The sequence below is a fragment of the Euprymna scolopes genome, chromosome 41, assembly GCF_053919585.1.
Source record: "Euprymna scolopes isolate OS-2025 chromosome 41, ASM5391958v1, whole genome shotgun sequence".
Lineage (NCBI taxonomy): Eukaryota > Metazoa > Mollusca > Cephalopoda > Sepiida > Sepiolidae > Euprymna > Euprymna scolopes.
In genome coordinates, this window is record NC_136522.1 from 6,662,261 (window position 1) to 6,675,947 (window position 13,687).

A 13,687-nucleotide genomic window follows, 5' to 3' on the forward strand; every position below is an offset into this window, starting at 1 on the left:
TCAAGAGCAATTACCCTGGAAAGGAAACCTTTGTCAAGAAATTCACTAATCCTATGTGATATAACCGTTAGCACATCTGCTGTAGATCTTGCAGAGCGGAAACCATATTGCATGTCACTAAGAAGGTTGTTTCTGTTGAGGTGGTTGACTACTTTATTTAATATGGATTCCAACAACTTACTCAGGACACACAGGAGACTTATTGGTCTGTACTGAGAGGGAGATGACTTTTCACCTGAATTCTTAAATACAGGGCATACTGATGAGGTTTTCCAGGGTGTTGGAAAGCACTTCTCTTTAAGGCAATGCTTAAACAGTTTTGTAAGTATGGGGGCAAGTTCTGGTTGGAGCTTTTTCAGCACTATAACTGGAATGCCGTCAGGGCCAGTTGCTTTACTGGAATCAAGGTTCTTGATTAGCTTGGCAACCTCACGCACAGATATTTGTATGTTGCATAGTGTGTTGTCTGTTATAGGAGGAAATACGGGGAGTTGATGGCCTTTGTCGCATAGAGTAGAATTGACTGCAAAGTTCTTGGCGAATAGTCTGGCCTTGTTTGATGCTGACGAGATGACCTCAGGTCCATTGATGATGGTTGGGAAGGAACGCACGCTTCTGTTCAGAATCCTGTTTGCTATTTGCCAAAACTGGTGGGAACCAAGCTGCTGCTCAGCTACTTTGGATTTAACGGACTGAGCATATAGCTCTCTTGCATTTTTTATTACTCTTTTACAGTGGTTGATGGCATTCCTGAAAGCAGCTTTAGTCTCAGTGCATCTATTACATTGGTAACTATGGAAAAAGTGATTTCTGTGCACGATGGCAGCAGCACATTCTGGGGAGAACCATGGCTGGCTGTTAGGATTTTGTTGGAATTTTTTGGATGGTATGAACCTGTCTATACCTACAAATAACCATTCGGTCAGGTCTAATACTATCGAGGACACGTCCTTTTTAAACATGGAATGCAGAGGTAGATCAGATATGAATGTAAGGAAGCTATCCCAGTCGGCCATAGAGTATCGATATACAGTACGGTGGAGAGGTATGTCTGAAGACTTATCACATTTCATTTTTATCTTAACTGCTAGAACAGAGTGGTCGGAGGATCCCAGAGGAGATGGAACAGAACATGAACATAGATCGGGGGAAGTTGTGAGAAAAAGGTCTAGAAGGCTTGCATACTGACTGGTAGTATCGGGCACACGAGTGGGTTTGTGAACAATCTGAGTGAGGTCATAGGCAGTGGCAAAATCATGACAAAACCTCCCCTCGTCATTGGTTTTATTTGAGTGGGTCAGCCATTCCACATTATGGACATTGAAGTCACCGCAAATGTGAATGTTAGCCGAAGGATGAGCAGACAGGATGTGGTCAATTTTCTCAGATATGCTCTTAGAGATAGTAACCCCACTGTTGTGGGGGGGGGCGATAGAGGGCAAATATAAATGCAGTGGTGTAAGCTAGTGCAACCCAGAAGCACATATAAGGTAAATTAGGGTCTTCTCTGGAGATATCCCTACCACATGGAAAGCCATCTTTGATGTAGGCACATATTCCATGCCCATGGTGATCTTGGGGGTCAGATTTAGATGTTAGAGTATCCTTTAATTATGTATTCGTCTAGGGAAGTGGTTGAACCTATGCCAGTTTCACTTAGAAAGAATATATCCGGTTTCGTCTCCTGTAATTGTGTTTCAACCTCTGGAAGTTTGGAACGTAGACCCCTGATGTTGGAGACCTGGTAGTAGTGGTCTACATTGAAGGATGGGGTTCTACATTTATTTGTGGGTTTTTTTTTTTTTGAGATTTGTCATGTTGAGGTTTTGGGATTTGTGGAGCAGGTCGATAGACTTGGTTGGAGCAGGACAGCGAGGGAAAGTAAGAGAAAAAAAGACAAGAAATGTTTTTGTAGCACATAAGATAAAGCCGTAATAATTACCCACTAGTATGAAGTCGAGAGGCCCTACCAGAAACTACTGTATGGTCCAGAATCCATTCACCAAATCGCAATACAGCAGCCCCGGTACTTTGCACCTGCTGATAGGACAGCCTCCTTAGTGGTTAATCCAAGGTTCGGGTCTCTGAATATCAGGCAGGTAACGTCAGCCCAGATGAAATGTTTACCTCCAGCACCCTTACTAGTGACATGACCACAAGGATAGACATAGAAACAAATTTTCCGACATCTTAGGCTACTCTTTACAAAGTACTACCGACCTGGAAAGCAGCTTTTTCTTCACCCTTTGTCAGAAAAATCACTCATTGGAAATGAGGACTGAATGACAAAATAGGAAAAGCGAGAGTTACTGGAACTGCCGATAACACATCCCCATGCATTATCTGCTCTCCATTTAAAAAAAAAAAAAAAAAAAAAAAAGGGGGGGGAGGTGAGAAGGACTTATTAATATCTACTTAGTATAAGTCCGTTGCCCCACCTTTAGGGTTACGTATTAACTTTAGACTAGCTAGAAGTAATGCATACTTTAGAGGAAAAAAAAAAAAGTCGCGTGTTTTTAAGTTCAGATATGCAAATATAATTTGGGAAATATTCAATTTCATAGGAGACTTTTTTTTTTTTTTCTCGTTTTAAATATAAGAAAAAGTATTGGTTAATAATAGATATTTGACAAACATTTAGAGAAAGATAGATAAAAAGAAAAGACAAATATTCAGGATTAAAGTCAAACCTGGAATAAGGAAAAAAAACAAAACAAAAAAAAAACAAAGTAAAACATGTTAGTATTTTTAGGTTATTATAATGATTAATTATAATAATTAATTATTATAGATAAAATAATTATCCACACTCCTCTCACGATATTTACGGCTCCTCTATGATAACAAACTCAATCACAAGCTCTGTGGTAGCAGAAAAAATCCTCGGTAAAGTCAGCCATGCTGATACGCTATAGATATGGTGAAACGTGTTTATGGATAACTATTTTATCTATCATAATTAAGTGGTATAATGATAGATATTTTTATTGGTCCCTGACAAAAGGAGGGTGGACCTGTAAATTCATCCTTGTCTGTTCGTCTGTCCACACTTTTCTCAATAACTACGCCTTGGAATTTTTTGAAATTTTCCACAAACATTAAACATGATATGAGTAAAAAAAAAAAAAAAAAGTAACGGAACAGATTTTCTGGGAAAACTCTGGTTCCACCCTTAGGGGTGCCTTTCGGGTTAAAATGGCTAAAATTGACACTTTTGTGCCTGTTGAAAAAAATTGATGCCTTGAATTTTTATAAAACTTTCTGAAAAGTTGTAACTGATTTCTATATAATTTTGTTTGTCTATACTTCGTGATAACTCTTGAGTGTGCCCCAGGACTCTTTTAGGGCTAATAAAAACACTCAATTTTTGGGACTATTTGATCATATTTGTCGTAAATTTTTTGTGTATGTCTATCTAGCAGTTTTGCATGGTGCTGAACTCAAATTTAAATATGTTAAGGCATTGGGGACTTTTGAGGCTAAATGGGGGGGGGACAAATGATGGTCTTAGTCATTTCTTATTTTGCATGATGCAAAACTCAAATTTAAATATGTTAAGGCCTTGGGGATTTTTTTGGGCTAAATTGAAGAGGCAAATAATGGACTTAGTAATTTCTTTTTTTTTTGCATGGTGCAGAACTCAAATTTACATATAAGGCCTAAAACTGCACCGTTTGTTCATTTTCATCAGGATTTGACGTTCCCTGGGGACTTTGGGGGCTAAATGGGTGCGGGGGAGAATGCTGAACTTAGTCATTTTTTTTTTTTTTTTCTTCATTCACTGTGCAACCAAAGAGGACCATGCATGCTTCACTTTGGTTATAATTTCTTTTGAAACGCGTGTATTATTATTATTAAGTCAATGGTTGGAACAAAAGAGAAACCTGAGATTGCAAAAACAATAGAAATCCGTAAACTATTGGTTATTATTTCACTAGATTTAATACATTTGAAGTTGTTTCAGTCATTATAACAGTCAGTAATCGTCTTGTCTTCAATACGTTTCAGAGATGTTAGTTCTCTATATAGAAATAACTTTTGGTTTTTATTTTCGTTTCGGTAAATCATGCTTTCTTAATGTTCAACAATTTTGCGCGTATTTTCAAAGGCTTTTTGTATTAAGAAACTGGTTTCTATTGTCCAAACCTTGTATCAGTTCTGTAGAGACAGTTGTGTTCTTTTCAATAAATTCTGGCTCTGTATTTAGATTAATCGGACAATTGTTCTCATATTGAGTGTTATCTGCACAACATTTTAGTCGATGTAACCTTCGACCTTCATCAGGTTTAAAAGTCGCCATGTTTTGGTAGGGGAAAAAAGGGGATAGCTCTGCATTCTAAGGTTCCGAATTTTTGGATGTAGTTGACAATTTACACAAATTATAAAAATAATTTAATTATCAGGGAAGCCTAGGGGTATGATTTATAACTTATGATTAAATTTTTACTTAAATCCATCAAGCAATTGTAAATTCTTAGAAACATATTTACAAAACTAAGAGGTTGCTGGTTTCAGTATGAATAATCACATTTTTTTAACCAGATGTAGTTTTTTAATGTTATCGTTATGACTGGTAGGAGATTAAAAAAAAAAAAAAAAGTGTAAGTTCTTTAGAAACATATTTACAAAACTAATTTATTTATTTATTTATTTTTTTTGACAAAACATGCCAACTTTACATTTGACAAAGGTCAGAGGTTATATTGGCCGAAATATTTTACAGGCAGCACTTAAAATGAAAACAATTGTCCGATTAATCTAAACAATGCGAACATTCAGACCTCACACTCAAAATTCAGAACTGAATATTGTATCAGTTTTGCAAAAATAGTTCTTTTCAATAAATTCTTGGTCATTAGGATTCTTGGGTTGTGACTGAAAATTCTTGTAACTTTTGTATTAATATTGTACCACTCTAAATTTTGATGACCGCAAATGTTGTGTAGTGGAGGGAGGATATTGTCTATTACATATATATCTCGTTACATGTGTCCCTTTATCTGTATCTATGTACGTAATCATGATACGTCTAGTGTCTATATATGGTCGTGTTCATAATGTCTTATCGTCTAAGTTAGTATGTGCATGTGTGTATAATCAAACGTTGACATACCTTTTTTTTCTGTTTCTTGGCTTCGTCACTCGTAGCTGCAAAGGGAACCACATGCATAAAATAAGTCGAAGACTTCTTTTAATTAATACTTGGTTTTATTCTTTCTGTCTTGCCGGTGCCCATTCTTTCTTATCAGCAATTCTTAACTTTTTTGCGCTTCTTTCTTTGATGCATCTTTGTGCCAAGTGCGACAAATTTGCTCCATCTAAAATCGGAAACCAGACTGATTTGCATGTGAGAGAAAAGATATCGTACTCTCTTTCTTTCCGCGCTCTTTTTCACAATATTTCAGATGCTATCGTCGACCCCAGCTACAGAGTTTGACATACGTCAGTAACTTAACCCTTGAACTCTTCTTGCAGTAACTAACCCTCATAACAAAATCACAATTTTCAACATACTGGCATAACCCGGGATAGATTACATATTATAGATATCTAACCAAATAATGCTCTCTTAATGTGCAACGCTTTACGTCCATTATCCAAGACGTTTTACATTAAGAGACTGGCTTCTATTGTTCAAATTTTTTTAAGTTTCAAATTTTACTTTTCTTTAATGTAGTTTTTTAGTCATAACATTCAGTAATCGTCTAATCTTCAATACGTTTTAAGAGACGTCAGTTTTCTATATAGAGATCACTTTTGGTTTTCATTTTGATGAATAATGTGTTCAACGCTTTTCGTTGATTATCCAAGACTTTTTGTATTAAAAAATATTGCATAAATTCTGCAAAAGTTCTTTTCAGAAAATTCTAGGTCATTAGGATTCTTGGTAGGTGACTGAAAAACTTTGCAGCTTCTATATTAATATTGAAATTGTGCTGACTGCAAATTTTTAATCAAACAAGTTTTTATTTTATTTTATTTATTTTTTTATTTTTTTTTTTTAAATTTCAAACATTTCTGGACTTTTCTGGACGGCCAGTTTTGATGGTTGGGTTACCACTTGAAATTGTGTTGACTGCAAATATCTAATTAAACAATTTTTTTTTTAATTTTCAGACTTTACTTTTTTGGACGGCCATCTTTGTTGGTTGGGCTGTACTTGTTCAGCTGCTGATGTTCCTTTATATTTGCTGCGTTTGTTGCAAGAAGAAAAAGAAGAAGCACAGAGAAGCAAAGTGTATTCGTTGTTTCATGGCTATTTTCATTTTCCTTTGCGCGTGAGTATACTTCCTTTCTTGCTGTACGGGATGCCTTCAATAAGTCTCCACATTTTTTTCGTATGGTCACTTTTATTGATAGTGCACACATGAAACACTAGTCCCCTTCAAAGTAATCTCCTCTGGCTGCAATGCACTTGCTGTACCATTCCAACAACTTCTAGAAGGCCTCTTGGAAATCCTCTTGTGTAAGCGTGTCAACGACCCTCCTCAATTGTCTCATAATGGCAGTCTCCAAGGTTTCCTTGAGCTTAAGAAATAACCAAAAGTCACAAGGAGCAAGGTCTGGACTGTAGAGAGGGTGAAGAAGTGTCTTGGTGCCCATCTTAGTATAATACTTTGTGACAAGAATGGAGTTGTGGACTGGTGCATTCGCTCAAATCTTCCGCATCCTCAGTTATTCATGATTGTGTGTGCGTTTCCCTGACATGAAACTGCACTTATTGTCTCTATAGACACGCAACGGTCTTTATCCATGGAATTCGTTATTTGGCCAATCAACTCTGGTGCTCTGACTTACTTACTTTTCTCACACCGCTCATTATTCCTCACAGACTCCCTACTTTCCTTGAATCTCTTATGCCACTCAAAAACTGATGCTCGATTCATGCAAGATGTTCCAAAACCAGTCTGAAGCATTCCATACATTTCTGAGGCATTTTTTGCAAGTTTAAAACACAATTTTATCACATCTTTTTTTTTTTTTTTTTTTTGCCGTACAGAATTCACACAGATTTGAAAATTACCTGAATTTTGACATTTGCCTTGAAAAGGCCTTATTTTCCATATTTCCAAGGACTTTTTAAGGTAATAATAGAAATGTCTTTGAAAATATGGAAAACGTTTTGGAAATTTCTTGAAAAGGCTTTGAAAATCGTATTTTTTTTTTTTATGTCCAGTAAAAATTTTTGTTGAAATATGAAAAATAAAATCAAAACAAATACTAAATATTATAAATGAAATAAATAAAAATAAATATGAAATTATATTTTAAGCATTAATAAAAATACCATTAACATATTTTAATAAAAATACCATTAACATATTTTAATAAATACCATTAACATATTTTAATAAATACCATTAACATATTTTAATAAATACCATTAACATATTTTAATAAATACCATTAACATATTTTAATAAATACCATTAACATATTTTTATAAATACCATTAACATATTTTTATAAATACCATTAACATATTTTAATAAATACCATTAACATATTTTAATAAAAATACCATTTCAATATTTTAGATATTGAGAATAAAGTTAAAATACTCTAAAACTGCCTAGCTGTGGAACTCTGTTCTGCTGGCCTGTCTCCAACTAACTACAACAAGGTTGTGTTAAAGTTCAATGTAATTTCTTGTGAAATAATCAAACTTTTCCCAGTGACCGTTGGATTGCTTCATTGCCGTACATTCATTACCCTTCTCACACGGGTTGCTTCCGTCATATTCTACAAAGTCATTTTCTCAATGCAACAAGTATTCTTCATAAGTTGGATTTCACCTTCAGATGATTGTCACTGGCTGCAGTGAAGTTCTACACTCTTCCATAGTTCCAATGTGGTCCACCTAGTCATGGATGTTTCTCTTGAAACGGCCTGACCGTTTCACATTTGAATTGATGCACAGAAGTGCCTGTAACTCTGAACAAGCCAGTCTTGTAATGGTTGACATGATATATTCTTTGATGGGGCTCTAGTAGATTGCTTGATTGGAGTGCCCCTTGGGGGTCAAGTAGATTGCTTGATGGAGCACTCCCGTTAGGGTCGAGTAGATTACTTGATGGAGCACCCCTTGAGGTGGGTCGAGTAGATTGCTTGGAGCTCCTCCTGGGGTCAAGTAGATTGTGTTTTTTTTATTTTCATTTTTTTTTTTTTCACAAATTCCTATTAAATTTGTATTCTTCACACAAGAATTCAACCGATACAAATTATCAATCCTCATCTAAAAAATTGAGAAAACATCACGTTTATATTTAAATTATTTTATTTTCCAGAGGTTCCCTTGCAATCGGTTTCTACGGCAACGAAGAGACCAACCGAGGAATGACCAAATTCAACAATCAGTTAAAAGCCACCGCCAAAACCATACAGAATTCGATTTCAACTGTGAGTAAACACTTTCAAGTACTTAAATAGTTTGACGCAATCGTGATCGATTTTGCATCAGTATCTTTCGGCAGATTACGCGCACAGTCGGAACATGCCGAAACGATTATCAAATCCGCTGTCGGGAGATGACAAGTTTCGCAATTTATGCGCGAAATTCGTTAAATCAGAAAAGAAGTACTTTAAACCGAAATTGACTTCCAACATGCAATGTCAGCATGGAATATCCCCTTTTTCTCCTTATTAAGAATGGCTTTCTATTTAGAAAGCCTTTCTTAACATGGGGTGGGGAAGCAAATGCTGCATTATGAATTATCTGACAGACTTTACTTCTACATCTTACAACCAGGGGATACTAGTGTAAATATAAAAGCGTTACTTTCTATTTCTGCTTACATAACCTACCAGAATATACCAGTGGGAAGTTGTCGGAGATTGGGTCATAAACTAGATAAGCACCTACTTTCATCGCTATTGTTCTTGTCGTTACTGCATATCTATTTATAATGGCATATTCTTATGTCTGACGTCGACACTATACTAAGCATCTTTTTGGATACTCAAATCAAGACCGTGTGTAGTGTACTTTCTATTTTGATGACAACATCCTCCAAGTCATTACCTCCTCCTTTGGAGAGAGGGCAGTCTAGTATGTTCTTTTGTCCTATAGACTACCTAAGTATGTGACTAGGGGAGCATGTAAACTTGGGGGGAGGGGAATCTGCACAGAATTTCAAACCGAACCCTTTGAGATACACCTAAATAAAGGCGAAAGTTACATCGACCGAAACGTTGTGAAAATAACACTCAAGATGAGAACAGTGGTCCGAAGGATCCAATTAATATGAATTATCATTCCTCATCTCCAATTAAAAAATAGATGGGATATATTTCTGTTAGCAAACCCCAATTAGATTTGTGTGAAATGTCCATAACTGGTGTAAGATGTTATCGTCTTAGAAAATAAGTTAATACCATCGTATAAACCCTTGCTTGTATTGGCCTCATTTAACAGCTATGTAAAGTGCCAGCCATGGATTGGTTAGTACAAATATCCTTGGATTATCTGCTGCTGGTCCGAAGCACCTCTTTTTGTATAGTGTACTGCTCTAAAATTTTGTGACAAAATTGTGTGATACTCTCTGCAATTTCAATGTATGAGGTGGCCACAAAAACGAAGTTATTCAAAAATCCACCCAGATGATTTGTTTATAGTGAAGGCTTTGTGCAGAACACCCCACACTTTTTGGTACAACTGCTAATCTCAGTCGGTGCAATAGCTGCTACAGGACAGTGTAGATAGAAGACCTCAGGCATTTTCAGGAGTTTTCCATTCAGTTTCATGTCTCCCAGATACCAACCTTGGAATTTCTGTGTCCATGGGCAATGACGATATTTGATCAGAAAAGGGGTTGATGTGAAATCTTGTTTTTTCTTTTTTTCTGAAAGAAAGGAAAGGTAGCAATTTAATTTGAAATGCAAAATCAAAAGAAAGAAATTTCTTTTCATCATGTGTTACCTTTGTGACTAGTGCAGCTAACGATGATTGACATTTTCCCCAGAATTTGGGAAAATCTGCACTTATATATAAAATGGACTCCAAAATGGCTGCGCTAATTTTTTTTTTTTTTTTAAACTTCACGCATATTTTGTGTGGGAGTGTTCTTAGATAGGTATTATGTCGGAATGCTTCTGATAAATATCAGTAATAGAAAAAATCTAATTAAAGAAGGAACAGTCTGATTTTGACTAAAGTTAACACCCTTATACAGACTAAAATCACAAGTGCATTTGAGAAGTTTTATCACTGCACAAGCAGAAGGACTCAACAGTGTCTTTCATAAGACAGGAGCATGTTCGAAATGAATGTTTCTGTTTAGAGCATTGTGTAGTGGATAAAGTACTTTGTAACATTCAGTCTTAAGTGACACAATAATAAGTGACACAATAATAATAATAATAATTTGGTATTTTTTGTGTATTGATATTCATATTACTCCCCCCCCACCCACACTTCTTTTTTAATTATTTAGAAAGAAAATACAACTTTGTTATATATGGGTCATGGAATTGCATTCATCTGCAAAAAATCTAGCTAATTTGCATATTCTTTTAAACATTCATTTTAATTAATTCCCTATTTGTTTTTTCGGTTTTCTTATGGGATGATCATCTTTAGTTAACTATTACATGTAATTATATTCATGCAGATATTCTACATGATTTATACTTGTGTAATATTTGTGTAAAAAGGTTATAGTCAATACAAACCTCTTTCTATTTATATTTATGCACGCAGATATATATATATATATATTTGTTTAAAAAATTTTGCCTACCAAACTCCTGGAGTTTTTGGTCTAGACATGAAACTTCATATATACGGTATTTGAACCCATGCAAAATTTCATACTTCGGTTTTAGCCTAGGAAAATTGGTACAAAAGTGAAAATTAAAAAAAAATGAAGGTTGAACGCCAGCATTACGAATATGCATCACATAGTAGCTATTGGTTAATGTTTTAATTTTTAGCAATATGTAACAAATAGTTTATATATATATATATATATATTATATAAAGTAGTAAAATTGTATATCTGGAAACTAGATTTAAGGCTCATAAAATATATACTAAAACTATCCATGCGTAGTGGATAAAGTGCTTGGTAAAATTCAGTTATAAAGTTCTGGTTTAAGGTTCAATCTTCAGTGGGGGGGACACTCTAAAATAAAAATTATTTAGGCCAGGGGTCAGCAACTCATTCAACCCAACAGGCTAGATTGTGTTAATGACAGGTCAATAAAGGCCATTAATAAAAAACAAATTAAGGAAATTACTTATGTGTCAAAGTAAATATTTAAAACTACAATGAAACTAAACATTGAGAATTCAGAAATACAAACGAAAATCTAAAATTAAGAAACGCCAAACAAAAATTAATTTTCCTTGCAAAATGTCAAAATACTTCAAAGTGTAAAAAAAAAAAAAAAAATCAACAGAAGCGAAATGGATAAAATTATTTTATTTTTTTTATTTTTATTTGAAACTATAACTGAAAAGATAAAAACTTGGCCCATAGAAAGATTCCAACAACTTACATAGGGTAGGTGTTAGAAGTAAGCGATGATGGGTCACTGTTAAAAGGATTAGATCGAAAGCCAACTGAGACAACATTGTCACTTTGAAGCTGTCCTTGCTTAATCAGTCAAATCAGCCCTTAGTTTTTGTTCTATTTTTAAAATTTTTTTTACGTGGAAATGGAGGTGATTGCGTTTTGATCAAGTTTTTACAGTCATAGTATTCAAATTTGATTGGGTGGATCAGAAAAAGATAACAGGCCTTTTGTTGAATTCAGAAGCCTTGTCTCGTGTTAAAAATAGTCATTGGTAATTAATCGCAAGCTGGTCAAAATGCATCTGTTGGCTAGATCTGGCCCACAGGCCGTAGGCTGCCAACCTTTGACTTTTTGGCCGACAGAATGTGGATTAAATAAAGGTTCTGTTAGAAATTCCGTGCAGATCTCAGAGTTTGATAGAAAGATTCCTGAGTTTGACAAGATATACTAATACTCAAGATGACCATTTTTAAGAATCCAAACAATACAAACAAATTGTCTGTACTTTTGAGATGAGGTGTTTTCATTTATTGAGATTGTTGGACTGACTTCCTCATCTTGGTTGTTATAGTCACAACAAGATACAAAACACCTGATGAGGGCCGGAAGGCAAAACGGCCGAAATGTTGTGACTATAACAACCAAGATGAGGAAGTCAGTCCGATAATCTCAATAAATACAAACAAACTTTAAGTTGTGCAATTGGCTAAAGAAGAATGAATATTTAAAAATTTTTTTTTTTTTTCCAGATCGATTCTGTTGATCATTTATCCACAGCAATTACAAGGAATGTCGCCAGAGTAAAGGACATATTCCAAAAGTCCATTCATAACAAGTCCGTTGCAAAAGATGCCCAAATCTTGCTGCAACAGTTTTCGTTCAACACTTTACGCATGCAGCATTATTGTTCCTTTATCCGGCAGCAGACGGAACACGTAAGACTTGAAGAAGCGTCTGCCAAAACCTCCATGGTAGAACCTTACAGGTAGGTGATTCGACTTTTTCTACTCGCATACAGTCCACATAAACTATAAGTGTTCTTCACCTGTCTTAAACAGAAACATCAATAAATGATTAGGAAATGCAATTTTTATAATTGGATTATTCAAATGGCCTATATTTCTATTTCCTGAACATTAGTTTTCTTTGTTTCTTTTTTTCCTTTTGTTTTTTCCTTTTTGCTTTTTTTAAAAATTCCTTTTGTTCCTTTCTCTATATTTTTTTCAACTTTTTCTCTTCCATTTTTTGATTTTCTCTTCCATTTTTTTTTTTTTTGTTTTCTCTTCCATTTTTATCGTTTAAAATTTTTTCTCCATCATTCTCCCATTTTGATTCACATTTCTTTTTGTCTTCCTCTTCTTTCCACCCTCAAATATTTGATTATACTTATAATCGATTTCTTTTTGCGGACTGTTATCTTCATAGTTGTTTCACTATGTTTCAGCCAACTTATCCTCCGGCCTTCTTCAGATGATTAACAATGACTGGAGAGAAATACTGAATCGCCAGTAATTACTGCCTTCCATATTTGTTGTCCTACCACGTTTTGGCCAACTAATCCTTTGACCTGTTTTGAGTAGTATTAAAACGGCTATCTTCAGACAATGCTCATCTGTGGTGCAGTGGATAGAGGCATCGAGTTTCTACAATTCCAGGTGAGCATTGTCTGAAGGTGGCGGTTTCAATCCTAAAAGCAAGCCAGAGGATTAGTTGGCCAAAACGTGAGGAGACAACAACTATGGAAGGCAGTAATTACTGAGAATACAGTTACAAGACTCAGCATTTCTATACTATCGTAGTTAATCACCTGAAGAAGGCCAGAGGATGAGTTGGCCAAAATGTGGTGAAACAACTATGAATACGACAAGTCTGCAAAAAAGAATGAATACTTATATTAACAGAGCACGTATGAGCGTGTATGAAAATTTTGGCAGCAGCCGAAGGATGAATGGCGAGCGATTATATTAGGAGCAGTGTTTGAATGTGTATGCAAATTGGCAAGTGTGCTCGAGCTTGCGTCTTAAAAAAAAAAAAGACACAAAGAAAAAAAGTTGTTGCCAAAGTAGATGGACGTCTAAGTGAAGGCAAGAATGGGTCAGCTGCGGCCAGACTGCGTTTGGAAGAGAAACGCGTTTGAGATTAGATGCATATGTGACAGCGAGGGACTTTGT

At 35.2% G+C, this 13,687-nt stretch overlaps 1 protein-coding gene across 23 annotated transcripts in view; it reads left to right on the forward strand.

Annotated features, from left to right (window-relative positions):
- Nucleotides 1-13,687, forward strand: part of LOC145266322 (protein tweety homolog 1-A-like) — a 301,166-nt gene that overhangs the window by 124,814 nt on the left and 162,665 nt on the right. For all 23 annotated transcript variants that reach the window (XR_013864700.1, XM_080121883.1, XM_080121887.1 and 20 more), the window contains exons 2-4: nucleotides 6,118-6,278; nucleotides 8,289-8,400; nucleotides 12,266-12,501. Coding sequence is in view for 22 of the 23 variants with exons in the window: in XM_080121883.1 (XP_079978009.1) it covers nucleotides 6,118-6,278; nucleotides 8,289-8,400; nucleotides 12,266-12,501 (509 nt within the window). In the remaining variant the exon portion in view is untranslated. The remainder of the gene's footprint in view (nucleotides 1-6,117; nucleotides 6,279-8,288; nucleotides 8,401-12,265; nucleotides 12,502-13,687) is intronic.